The following is a 13,935-nucleotide window of genomic DNA, read 5'->3' as shown; positions in this document are numbered from 1 at the left end:
TACATAAAAACAAGTCAATTCTACTTTGCTTTAAAATCCTATTTACAGTTTGTCTTCTTGAATATTCTCTTTTCACACCATTTTGCTCTCTCCATACATCTACCAAATCACATTTCCTCATTAAATTCTGTAGTTCATTCCTTCCTCTGTCTGTTCTAAAATCCATTGAGTCATCTTTATCTATTCTTTGCATGGCAATATTAAAATCTCCTAAAATAAATATGTTTTCATTCTTATCTATTAACTTATCTATTTCCTTATAAAAGTTATATTTCTCCTTTTCCTCATTTGGTGCATGTATGTTGCATACTCTAAAACTTTTCCCATTATACATAACTTTTACAATTATAATTCTTCCATTTGTGTCTTTATAGTCTAATTCTACTTTTTCAAAAATCCCTCTTTTTATCAAAATTGCTACCCCTCTTTTCTTTTCTATATCTCCATTACTAAATATTTCCTCATTCCACAATTTTCTCATTTCAATTTTAATCTCATCTTCCCACTTTGTCTCTTGTAAACATAATATATCACACTTTTTTGTCAAACACGTTAATCTTTCAAACTTTTCACATTTTGACAATCCTCTTACATTCAGTGATACCACACATACATTACTCATTAGGATAATTATTGGATAAACCAATAACCACCATTCATTCTGAGTCACTGTCACTTAAACAAATGTTTCTTGCATCTCCTTTTTCAAAATTTTTCCTTTCCATTCTTTCTTTAATCTCTTCTCTTCTCATTTTCTGCCGTTGTAGAACCAGTTCAATGTTTAAGCCACTTTTACATCTTGATTTTAAATCTTTTATCTTTTTACCTTTTTCTTTTTTTTCCAGTCCATAATTCCCTCTTTCAAAATCCATTCCTCTTACCTCATTTAGTGCTCGTTTCATTGTCCTCAGTCCTTTTCTTCTCCTGTCTCTCTTCATTGTTTAGTTCTATAGCGCCGTCATCATATTGTTCTTCATCAAAATGTCGATTATTTGGTTCTCCTTCCTCCTCGTTTGCTCCTTCTCCCAGTTCCATTCCTTTATCCTCTTCCTCATATCTGTCCTCTTCTGTATTGCTTTCTTCTCCAGTTTTGTCCTCCTTTCTTTCTGTTGTCGTATTGTCAAGTGACACTTGTATTTCCATCCTTTCCATTTCCTCCTCTTTTTCACAGTTACATCTTGTCCATGCCCTCTCGCAGCCCTGGCACTGCAGAACTTTGCAGTCCCGCACATAATGCCCCTGCTGAAGACATCTTCTGCATGCGAAATTTGGGCAGTCTTTCTTCTCATGCTCTGTACTGGAGCAAAGTCTGCACATTTTCAGTTGATTATCGTGTATCACTCTGAAATATTGTATCCCTTCTTCTGTCACAAAGCCAACATTGTATGGTAAAGATTTAACTTCTTTGGGAAATTTTACATTTACAAAGTGTGTTCCGTCTGCCACCATTGTTCCCGGATGATATTTTCTTCTTATTGGAAGTATAGGAGTTACTCCCAAATTACTGAGTTTTTGTTGTATCTCCTCATCCTGTATGTAACTGGGCAAGTTCAGAAAAGATACCATTTATAGTTGAGTTTTCAATTTCTCTTACCATCATTGTTAGTGTGGCTTCTTTCTTATATTCTCTTTGATATCTTGCTTGCTTCTTTAGTTTGTTCAGCATTTGTTGTTTCTGACTTAAATCATTCCTTTGTCCTTCAATATTCTTTTCGCTTTCAATACTTGCATTTGATTGTAGTTCTCCTTTCTTTTCTTGACCACCTCCTTTTCCTTCTTTTTTCTTTGAGACAACTGTTGCCCATGTCTCCTTGCTGTTTTCTCCGTTATCTTCCTTTAGTGTCCTTTCAATCCTGTTTGTAGCATTTCCTTGTTCTCTGTTCCTTGTTCCGTTTGTGTCCTGTCCATTCTCTTTCTCCGTTGTGTCCATTTTGATGTTTTCTAACTCCAAAACAGTGTTACTGTTTGGGGTTAGTGAAAAAAATCTTTAACTGAAAAAACAATTAAAGTAAACTTTGTAATACAAAAACTAAAAATAAAAAACAAAACTGCCAAAATGGAAGAGCCTCTCTCTTCCTTCTGCCACCTCACACTTCCTGCTGTGCAACAACTGTCACTCACAGTAGAGGGCGTGCTCAGGGTGGTATGGCCGTAAGCGAGAGCAATTGTCAAGAGTTGGCTATTTAAAAATAGCTGCAGTACCAGGAGCCGAGCGCAACTCAGCTTGCCTTGACACAGCAGCCACAGAAACAATGTCCTTGTCACCTCGATTGTTTACCTGTATTTTTTTTTTCTTTTCAATTAATTTATTAATTATTATTTTTTTTTTTTTGCCAAATGAAGGAATTCAAAAAGCTTACAGCACCTGGTATTCCCAGGCGGTCTCCCATCCAAGTACTAACCAGGCCCAACCCTGCTTAGCTTCCGAGTTCGGATGAGATCAGGCATTGCCATTTTTTTTTTTTTTTTTTTTTTTTCTTTTATTATACTGTTCAAAATTCATACAATTCACTTATTTATACAGATTACACTTCAGACAAAACATTTAAAAGGTCCATATTACATTCATAGCTTCACAACAATGTGTTTTTTCTGTTTTTTTCACATAAAATGTTCCAAGTAGTATTCCTTAAAAGGTAAAATCACATTTTTAAAAAGACATTTTTAGTCCTGTGTCATTTAAAATCTTTGTGACTTCTTGAGTAAAAACATCATAAAAAGCCTCCTGCATTTCCTCTAACTTAAAATAATAAAATAGACATTCAAAATATTTCTCCACCTTCCTCTTAAACACATTCCACACATTTAATAAAACTTTTTCCTTTTTTGCTACAACTCTTCTCTCCCATATTGCATTTTTCATTAAAATCACAAGTAAATTTATGAGTTTTTTATTATTACACTCTTTGTTCAGCCCCAACAGTAACACCTTTTCCCACTCTAGATTGTCGTCTCTTTCTCCTTTCAAAGTTAAAATCATGTTTTTGCATTTCTCATTAAAATCTTTTAACTCATTACAATATAAAAACAAGTGTAAAAATCCTTCATCTGCATCTTGACACACTTTACATGTGACACTTTCCTCCATCCCTATTTTGTTTAAGATTACATCTGTAAACACTGCTTTACTCCTGATAAAATATTCCAAATTCTCCAGTTTTGATTGTACAAATTTGCCATTAATATTAGCCCATATATTGTCTTCATTTACATCTTTAAAACGCCGTATCCAGTACTGATTTGCACCAGGTTTCTTAAAAACCCCATCTCTAAAAAACCCATAAATCATTTTCACTGTAAATCTTTCAAATCCCACCGTTTCTCTCCAAGTCTTACATTCACATCTTTACTTGGTTTATTTTCTTCCATGTTTTCTATTCTTGTTAACCATTCTGCAGGTATGGCATTTTTAATTATGTCGTATTCCTTTATTAAGTCTTGTCTGTTAAAATCCTCCTTCGCTTCATCCATCACATCAATAACATACTGCACCGGTAAAAATCCTTCCTTAAATTCATATAAAATATCCCTTACTCTTGTTATTCCCACCTCCCACCATTTCCTAAAAAACACCACTTTCTCTTGATTAAGAATGTCACTGTTTAAAAATAAAGGCTGATTTAAAATGTTCTCGCGTCCTTGTATATTAAAATGTACACAAGTTAAAAATTTCCCCCATGCTCCAATCAATTCTTTATAAAAATCTGGTAAACCCTCTGTCATGAATGTTTTCATCCTCATCCATAAAATATTATCTCCCATATTAAAATTCCCACTTTTACTTAAAAAATATTCCATTGTTCTTTTCCATGCTGCCTTATTTTCTTCATCCAAATATTTCCTTACCATTTTCACTCTTAAGCTGTTTTTTCTTTGCTCCACGTCTATTAAACCTAGTCCCCCTTTGCCTAATTCTCCAATCAATGTTGCGTATGCTATCCTTGGAGGCTTCCCTTCCCATAAAAAATCTAAAAAACATTTTTTCAGCCTTTTTTCCATCCACAGTGGCATTGATGACACATATAAAATATTCCATAATTTAGAAACCATTAAAACATTCAAAATTAAAACCCTCCCCTTCAAAGTTAAAGACATTAATTTCCAAAACCTCAGCCTTCTTTCAATACCTCCTAACATTTCCTCCCACATAGTTGCTTCTGCTTTCTTTTCATCCCTCCCAACTACAATGCCTAAAATTTTAATTTCATCCATTTCCTTGAATGTAAAATGTCCAGATAAAGCCTCAGTTCCTCCAAATCTCAAATATACTGTTTTATCTTCATTTATTTTAGCTCCTGAACCCTTACAAAAATGTTGCACTGTTTCCATTGCTTGCTTTACACTTGCCAGATCTTGTAGTATTAATGTGGTATCATCAGCATATTGAAATATTTTATTCACTCCCCCCTCTACCTCTATTCCTTTTATTCGTTCCTCGTGCTTCACAGCTAATCCCAGTGGTTCTGCAACTAAGGCATATAAAAGTGCAGATAACGGGCAACCCTGTCTGATTGATCTTGTTATTTTAAAACAGTCCGTTAAAAAACCATTGCATTTTATCCTGGTTATAGCTCCTCTATATAAAATCTGAACCCACTTAATAAAATTTTCCCCAAAACCAAAACTCTTTAACACTCCAAATAAAAAGTCATGCTCCACTCTATCAAAAGCTTTCTCAAAGTCCAGACTAATTAAAAAAACATCTTTCTTCTTATCATTTATATATCTTATTGTGTCTTTAATACTCATAGTTGTGTCAGCAATGTCTCGTCCTTTTATACTATATGCTTGGTTTGTTTTGATTATGCTTGGCATCACTTCCTTTAGTCTGTTAGCTAAAACTTTTGCTAAAATCTTCAAATCAGTATTGAGCATTGTTATAGGTCTATAATTTTTTTAATCTACTTTATCCCCCTTTCCTTTGTATATCACCTTCATTAAGCCCATCCCCATTCTTTTATTTACCCCACCATTCTCAAAATCTCATCATATACTTCCTTTAAAATACTAGATAAAATATCTTTAAAAACAATATAAAATTCACTTCCCAACCCATCAATTCCTGGACTTTTCTTTTTGTTCAATTCACTAATTGCTCTTTTTATTTCTTCTTCTCTTACCTCCTTGTCACATTCTCTTTTTTCCTCTTCTTCTACGCTTGATTTGATTAGCTTTAGCAAATCCCTTTTTTCTTTTTCTTTTACTCCCTCTGTGCAAAACAATTTCTCATAATATGATCTTATTTCTTCCAAAATCTCTTCATTTTGTTCCACTATGTTCCCATTTTTGCTCCTTATTTCTTTAATCATTTCTGCCTTCCCTCTTGTCTTCTCTAGATCAAAGAAAAATTTAGTGCACTTTTCCCCCTCCACTGTAAATTTGGCTTTGCTTCTTAATCTTGCACCTTCAAATTTCTCCTCCTCCATTTCTTTCAGTCTTCCTTCCAGTTCTTTTATCTTTTGTATATCTTTTCCATTCTCATTTTTCAATTCGTTTTCTAGTTTTTCTTTCAGCTCCTTTTCCTTATATTTTTTACAATTTTGTAATTGTCTACAGTATTTTATTGTAAACTTTTTAACTAAATGTTTCACATTCTCCCACCACATTCTTTTGTCCTCATTATAAATTTCATTCCCTTTTTCCTTTTGAATAATTTCCTTTATACTCAAAACATAGTCTTCATTCTTTAAAACCGCTGTGTTTAAAAACCCATACCCCTGGCCCTCGTTTCACATTACTCCAGTCTAGATTCATAAACATTGGCTTATGGTCACTCAGACTTGTTTCTTCATATTTGATCTTGCTTATAAACAGAGATGTATAGTAACGAAGTAGAACTACTTCACTACTGTACTTAAGTACTAAAATGCAGTATCTGTACTTTACTGGAGTATTGTTTTTTTCTCCTACTTCCACTTTTACTTAAGTACATATTTTCGATGAGTTTAATACTTTTACTCCGATAGATTTTTTATGAGCTGCATCGTTACTCGTTACTAGAGGTGTCAAAATGGTCGATATCGGTTCAGTAATAGATCATCGGGTTTTTACGTACTGACGTCATTTATCTCCTATGTGCAGTGTCGCAATACTATGGCGAAGGACGGAGGCGCGAGGGCGAGTGAAGGCGGCACAGCACACGAGCCGCTCTTTCACTACTACTGAGAAATGTTGTGAGACTCCATCTCTGCCTCTCTCACTTTGGACATTTGACCCGCTGGCCGGGTAGGCGTGTATGAGGTGCAAGTTTTCTCCACTGTGTCTATTATAGATTACCTGTGATAACCGCGTATTATACATACATACAGTAGACTGTAACCGCGGCTGTTCTTCCCGCCATCAGTGAACAACGCTTTCATTTCTAAAGCCGATAGCAGCCCTTTCTGTTCAGAAGGTGAAGACAATAACCAAAGGGGTGTAAGACCTCACCTGTCAGCGTTTAAAAAGCAGGCGGGAGAATATTTACATTAGTTTATTTGCTATAAATGCTCATTCTGTGCATGAGTTTTGTTTGATACATTCAGAAAGAGTGTTTTCTTTGAGCGGGTCAAATTAAAGGTACAGTTCATATATCTTACTGCTGTATTAAAGGACACAATTATATTACAAGTAACCATTTAACTGTCACACCAAGAAAAAAAACAATAGAATTTTTTTATTTATTGCATTTCTTAACTCCTAATGTCGCTAGTTAACACAATCAATACATTTTCCCCCAACACATCCCATAATTTCTAAAATATCAGCCTCTACCAAATGGTTGAGATGTTGGTTTATGGTAAAAGTACCAGAATGAATAAATATACTATAAAAATATGAAAAATATGAAGTTTAAGACCAATTTAATTAAAACAATCAAAATGAAAAATTTTTGAATACTAAATCATAGCCATAAGCCATAAAATATTTCAGATTTTCATTTAACACAGTAATATACACGTTTTCTTTTTTTTACAATAAAATCAAAATCAAGTGAATTAGAACGTTCGTTTACAGCGTTTACAACCAGTAATTTGTGCTCCGAAAATGGGTTTCAATAGCGTTTTGAGTGGATTATGGACTGTTTTTGTGACACACAACTTTGAAAGGTGTGTGTTAAAGCTGTTATAATCGGTCAGATCTGTGGTTCAAGCGTGAGAGAAAAACAGTATTGTAAGTCATGTTTCTTTTCATTCTGCTTAATGACGTGCCCCCAAAAAAGAGATTTAAAATAAACAAAACAATATGATGTCTTTTGACTGCATTCTTTAATAACTACATTACACAATACTTGTACTTTTACTTTCAGTACTTGAGTAGTAAATTTTGAAATAAACTACTTGCAATACTTAAGTACAAAAAATGTTGAATACTTTAGTACTTCCACTTAAGTATGGTGCTTAAAGAGCACTTTTACTTCTACTCAAGTCACTTTTTGATAGAGTACTTGTACTTTTACTTAAGTCTGGGTCTCTAGTACTTTATACATCTCTGCTTATAAACCCTTCAACATTTCTTGTGCATAAAATAAAATCGATTCTTGTTTGACAAAAAAAATTCGGTAACACTTTATAATAACTACACACTATAAACCATTTATTAAGCATTAACTAATAGTTAGTTCATCATTTGTTAAGCATTAACTCTACATTACTAAACATTAGTAAGCAGTTTATAAATGCAGCTACAAATGCTGTATTCTTGAGTTACAAGCGCATATATAATGTGCTAACAAATGCGTTATTAATTGCATTTTCATACTTTATTAATGATCAGTTTTTCATTACCTAATGAAGTAGTGCATGATTTACAAACCATTTATTTAAGAGTAATTGGTGGCTTTTAAGATCATTTACAACGCATAAATAAATCATTAACTAATCATTTAAATGACCATTAATAGATCTTATTTTTCAGGCATATAGTAATAGTTAGTCTGTATGTTAATAAATGCTTTATTAACACAAATTCATGCTGAAATTCATTATTAATTACTGTACTTACTAAGCATTTACTAATTCTTAGTTAATTGATTTTGTGACCTAATCTAAAGTGAGGACTGTTTATGCTTAGTTAATGCTTTATAAATGACAAGTAAATGCTCAGTTACATTATGAGAAAAAGCAAATGAACGAGTGATTCAGAACATAAATATTTATTGCAAGATACAAAAATTACTTATCCCCATATCAATAGAAAAAAATAAAACTTCAGCAATGTCAAAAAAAAAAAACTAAAAAAATACTACTGTATACAAGTAGCCAAATTATGCAAAATGTGCATTAAAACATCAAGATGTCAACCAAATAACTGACATAACTACTTGTACATTCTAGAAATGACATACAACTGTTTCAAATGAAAACATAAAACACTGGAATCTTAAATAAAAATAGAAATACATTTAAATAATGTAAACATTGCTGAATATCAGTTTCAGGAGATTAAGCAAAGTACAGAACAGTAGATTTGGTAGAACACTGAATTAAAGGAGTGTCAAAATGCAATATGTAAATTTTTATAAAAACAACATCATTTAACAATAAAACATCATAAAACATTTCAGTGTCTTTAACTTTTAAAATCTTGTCATAATTACTCACCCACATCTTATTTTAACACCCTGAGACCTTTAATCAATCTTCAGAACAAAACATTTTGGATAAAATCTGACAGCTCTCTCATCCTCCATAAAGAGCAATGGTCCCGAGACATCCACAAACGAGACCAAACATACTGTCAAAACATTCCATGTGCAATTACAGTTAAACAACTGAAGTGACATGCAATGTTTTGACAAAGTTTTTGGTTCCTTTTCTGGACTTTGAGAGTCTTGGGCCATTGCTGTCTAAGAAGGATGAGAGAGCCTCAGATTTTATCTAAATAATTTTAATTTGTGTTCTGAAGATAAATGTAGGTTTCAGGAGATTGAAATGAGGGTGAGTACTTAAAGGCATTGTTCACCAAAAAATAGAAGAAAACAAATACTCACTATTTACTCTCCCTCAAGTGGTTCCAAACCTGTTAAGTTCTTCTGTTGAACAAAAAGGAGATGTTCTGAAGAATGCTAAAAACCTGTAACCCTTGACGTCCACGTTACAAAAAATAATTACTACAAACATCAGTGGTTACAAGTTTTCAGTTTTTTTTCAAAATACTTTTTTTTTCTGTTCAACAAGAACAAACTCGCACAGGTTTGGAAGCATTTGTGAGTAAGTAAATAAAAATGGGTGGTTGAAGTATTAATTTATTAACAGGTTGTTTTTTTTTGTTGGTGGTAAACTACCTGTTTAATTAACACTTTTCACTGTGTGAAATCTACATTCACTTTCTTTGTATGGGCAGCAGCTTATTGGAACGTATAATCAACCAAACAAGTGACATAACTACTTGTACATTCTAGAAATGTCATAAATCAGTCTGCCAAATGCACCGTCACGGTGTTTCTTTGCCAGCCATTCATGCCACTCAATCACTGCAAGGTGGTCAGAAAGCAAACTGTCAGTCCTATTTCCCCTAAGTCTCCAGATCTGCTCCTTGTATGATCTCCAAGCCCTCTCGATGTGCTGAGTGTGGGCACCAGTGCGGGAATCTACATACCACCTCTTGTGGTTGACAGTGTAATGTTTGTAACCTAGTGCAGGTAGTATGCGGTAGGCACGCCACTCATCACTAATAACTGATGACCCAGGCCTCACATGATGTGCAACAAGGGGGACTAGATGTTTTCGAGATCTTCTCTCTACAAGACGCAAAATAGGTTTTCCCGATCTTTGCCGCTGAGAATACCTCACACCTAACATCCCAAAGACCCAGTTTTTTCTTTTCCATGCACCAGCCATTCGTCCTCTTCCATACTGAAATCAAAAAAACAAACACAAACATATCCCTTAAAATTAGAACTTTTTAAAATATATTTCACTTTTACGTCTAGCTGCTATCTAAAAAAACATACCTTTCTTTTGTGCCGAAAATGGCTTTCGTCAATCACTACAAACTGCCTTTTTCCACCAATCGGCTGGCCTGTTCGCCTTCTCATCCTCTCAATGGATGTGACACAGACCTCCCTTATTTTCTTTGCCATTTTACTTAAAGTTGTTGAACTGCCTGCAATGTTGTCATCCATCATGTCTATCTGTCGTAATCGTAGACCCTGAGAAAATCTTTAAAGACAAAAGAAAAACATAATATGTAATACTAAAACATAATTGACATTGAGTGCATTATATTAAATGTTGCATATTTTATCCAAATTACAAAGATAACAGCAATAAAGAGGGTGTATGATATTAGAACTGTTAATACTTGCTTACCTGTATAGGAATAGCATCCACTTGCTGAAGGAGATCTTTGATCCCTTAAAAATAGATTTGTGCCTGACAGAAATTTGTTTTGCCTCATGTGATGAATGACGACAAATCCTGTTGAATAAAACGTATGTATTTATTTATTTATTTATTTTTTGTTCAGTTTTTTTTCAGTGGCCTTCAACATAATCACACATAAACAAATGCATACCCCCTCTGCCACCCCCGCACCCCCACAAATATAATATATTTGTTCTACACAAATGTATTAGTTTCAGATAGAAAATAAAACAATACCTTTTTTCTTTTTGTTTAATCTGAATCTAATGTCAGCAGTACTTTACAGAATAATCATATTATACAAGTGTAAACTGCAAACCCAAACAAGTTAATAATTGAAAAGTCGCCTCTTATTTATTTTTTTAGTATTAAAAAACTTACCAAACATACTGATCTGCAGTGTGTGTCCTTTTCTTCAGTTTCATGTCGCGATGACATACTGTGCATTTAATTCTTTTTTTTAGCAGTTTCCTTTTCTGAAGCCACGTAATCATCTTCAGTGTATTTCTTATAGAACTGCGCTGGTTTATAAGTTTCTTTATCCTGGTTAATCTGCACATTTTAAAGTACGAGCTCTTTTATAGCGATAGCTAGATAGTCTCTTTTTGGCGCTATGAATTCAAACTTGATACGTCATCAATATGGGACAACGGAAAACTCGTCACGCATTCGGCATTCAAACGTCATCGACATGTGGCGAAAGCAACGGGTTGATTCAGTATGAACATGGAGAACTCCGACAAAAATCGAAAAGGTGTACGGACACGAGCCAAAAGGAATGACAATGTGGAGATGGATGCAATAGATAAGACGTGCGGCAGTGACACTAGTGGTAAGTAGGGCCCTTGTTACTCTATTTACTGGCACACGTTATTGCTATGCTAACTATTATTATGCTAGCGTACATGCATATATTAAATGTTAACATGCAAATTATGCTGCATTTCAGACACAGTTGGAGCTGGGAATTCCTGTACATGTGTCTCTTATAACTCAGATTCAGTGTTTAATGTGCTTTCTAAAATAATTTTTCCAACTATACAGTATGAAAATTTTGATTCCGAGTTGTCTGGAACACAGCATTAACCGTTAGTTAACGTTATATGTGCACTGAGTTGGGGTGGAGCGGTGCAGCACGCTTTCTGGAACACAACTGGTTGTCAGTAGTTGACTTTTATAACTCTGTAATTTTTATTAGTGAGGTGGTATCAGTTTGTCTGACAAGAACGTTCACATTTCAGTCAATGATGTGTATGCACATTTTCTTTGAATTAGGTGTCTCCATGGCCCCCACTGCACATTTGTCAGACAAAAGGCAATCTCATGAGTTGGAGATGTGTAAACTGAGAGTAGAAATGCAAAAAGAGAAGATTGATGAGCTGACTAAAGAAAGAGACTATCTAAAGGAGCAACTGGCATCAGGTAAGTCTCACAATGCTCAATATGTATTTGATTAAAGTACAGTTGGGTCATACATTACATAATTTAAACTTTGTGTTTCTAAGTAAAGTTATACTGTGATGTAAGCTGTGAGTATTCTGTACTTATCCATTTAAACAGCTCTGAAAAAAGACAAAGGTTCCAGCAAGGCGATTTCCCTGTCTTCAAATTCCTCTAATGACAGCTCGGTTGAATCTTCCTCTGATGCTTTGTCAGACACCTCGACATCCTCATCAGAGGTGAACAAGAAGCAGAAGAAGGTGAATAGAAAGGTGAAAGAAAAAAAGAATGTGAAGAAGTCAAAGAAAATGGAAATGAAGTCAGGGCAGAGAGGTTAGAATGTTGTTTTTGCTTTTTTTACTCATTGGGTTTTTGGTTTGCTTTGTATGCTCTTCAGTTGTTTCACTCACCTTTGATTGCTTCTATCTTCACACAATTTCAGATTGTGTGTCATAAAATGCATTTGCCATTTAGAAACTTGATGTAATGTCTATATAAATACTACTGTTATTTATTGAACCAAAATGTTCAGCAACTACAAATAATTGTAAAAAATAATATTTTAAGTAAATTAGTCAAAATAACAATAGCCAAATTTTCATATAATTTTATATATATGAAGCTGCAACATTTTCATATTGCAATGGAATCTGTTTGCTGTGATAGAAATATTCAGATTTAATATGGTCATGGAAAACCTGGAAAAGTCATTGAATTTTGACGTGACATTTTCCAGGCATGAAAAAGATTTGGAAAAACAAAAACCCACAAGGGTTTGGAAAAGTCATAGAAATTAGTTTAACAAATATATGTAAACTTGAATATCGGTTTGTTGCCTTTACTTCTTTTCTGTCTTTGGCCAAAAACATGGTCTCACATTATGAATGCTGTGTAAGCATTCATTTATTTTCCTTAGTCTCAATTTCAGAGGTGGCACAGCAGGAAAGAACCGCCATGTGTAAGCATTATCTGAATAAATCGTACATACTATAGATATAAAAATAAATTACAATTAAATAGGTTTTTGTGTGTTTTATGATATGCTATAATACATTTAAACATGCATTGTTTTTTATTATTATTTACCATATATACACAGACATTACATTAAACATTAGGACATGAAAATTTACTTGAATGTCATGGAAAATCATTTAATTTTCGTAGTAAAAATGTGTATAAACCCTGAATATTGGATGATTGACTAAATATTGCAGTTGAATCATATTGCACTTATAACCAGTACAGACATCCGTTAAACTCCAGACAAAGTGTACATTAGAAATGTGATCTTAACATGGAATTAGAGGCTAAGCAGCTGCTGATCTGCTTTCCAAAATCATTGTTATAGTTTATTCTGAATACGTCCTATCCTTCTAAATAAACAGCACGTTTGAAATGTAAACAAATAAATTATTGCCTAAAAGTCTTATATATTAGACTGGTCTGATTGTCTGGGTGTAACAGGTAATCTGTATTGAAGTTTGCGCAATGTATCATAGGGTTGATTGAATAATAGTACAAATCAATAACGAGTGTGTGCGAGAGAAAATAAAAATACTAACGCTTTCTGTGTTTTTGAATTACAGCCCAAACGCCACAGCAGGTGGTTGCCCGATATAAAAAAATCCTCCGGCACTTCAGTAGAGGAGGGACCATGTCATCTGCTCTCAAGCATGTTGGGGTGGACCGGAACACAATTGTGGCCAATGCTCCAATTGCTGAGCTTTACATCGCTGTGCCTAACAAGTTTAAGGAACTTGTTCAAAACCATAGAAGCCGGGATAAACTTAGTGCTTTTGCCACACAATGTGCTGCTGAAATTCATGAAAATCAATCCATTGAAGAGACTGTCAGTGCCTTGAAAAGTTCCAATAAGCTGCTGCCCATACAAAGAAAGGGAATTTAGATTTCACACAGTGAAAAGTGTTAATTAAACAGGTAGTTCACCAACAATTTTATTATAATTATAATTAATAATATAAATTATTATATTATAATTTTATTTATAACAATAATTATTTTTTGTAACATGAACGTCAAGGGTTACAGGTTTTTAGCATTCTTCAGAACATCTCCTTTTTGTTCAACAGAAGAACTTAGCAGGTTTGGAACCACTTGAGGGAGAGTAAATAGTGAGTATTTGTTT

The 13,935-nt window shown here is 33.8% G+C and overlaps 2 protein-coding genes across 3 annotated transcripts in view; one reads left to right on the top strand and one right to left on the bottom strand.

Annotated features, from left to right (window-relative positions):
* The window catches only part of LOC130220058 (gastrula zinc finger protein XlCGF8.2DB-like), a 57,948-nt gene that overhangs the window by 20,119 nt on the left and 23,894 nt on the right, over positions 1 to 13,935 (bottom strand). The window contains exon 1 of one of the 2 annotated variants that reach the window (XM_056452480.1): positions 882 to 1,426. The exons of the other annotated variant lie outside the window; for it this stretch is intronic. The gene's annotated coding sequence lies outside the window, so the exon portion shown is untranslated. Of the gene's footprint in view, positions 1 to 881; positions 1,427 to 13,935 lie in introns of those variants that run through there. 2 annotated transcript variants of the gene reach the window in all.
* On the top strand, positions 11,073 to 13,695 carry LOC130220057 (coiled-coil domain-containing protein 106-like). The gene is made up of 4 exons (XM_056452475.1): positions 11,073 to 11,178; positions 11,622 to 11,768; positions 11,907 to 12,119; positions 13,376 to 13,695. Exons 1-4 carry the CDS (start codon positions 11,073 to 11,075, stop codon positions 13,693 to 13,695), a joined length of 786 nt encoding a protein of 261 aa, XP_056308450.1.

The sequence above is a fragment of the Danio aesculapii genome, unplaced genomic scaffold, assembly GCF_903798145.1.
Source record: "Danio aesculapii unplaced genomic scaffold, fDanAes4.1, whole genome shotgun sequence".
Lineage (NCBI taxonomy): Eukaryota > Metazoa > Chordata > Actinopteri > Cypriniformes > Danionidae > Danio > Danio aesculapii.
Note: the sequence above shows the minus strand (reverse complement) of the source record. Positions and strands in the feature narration are given on the sequence as shown.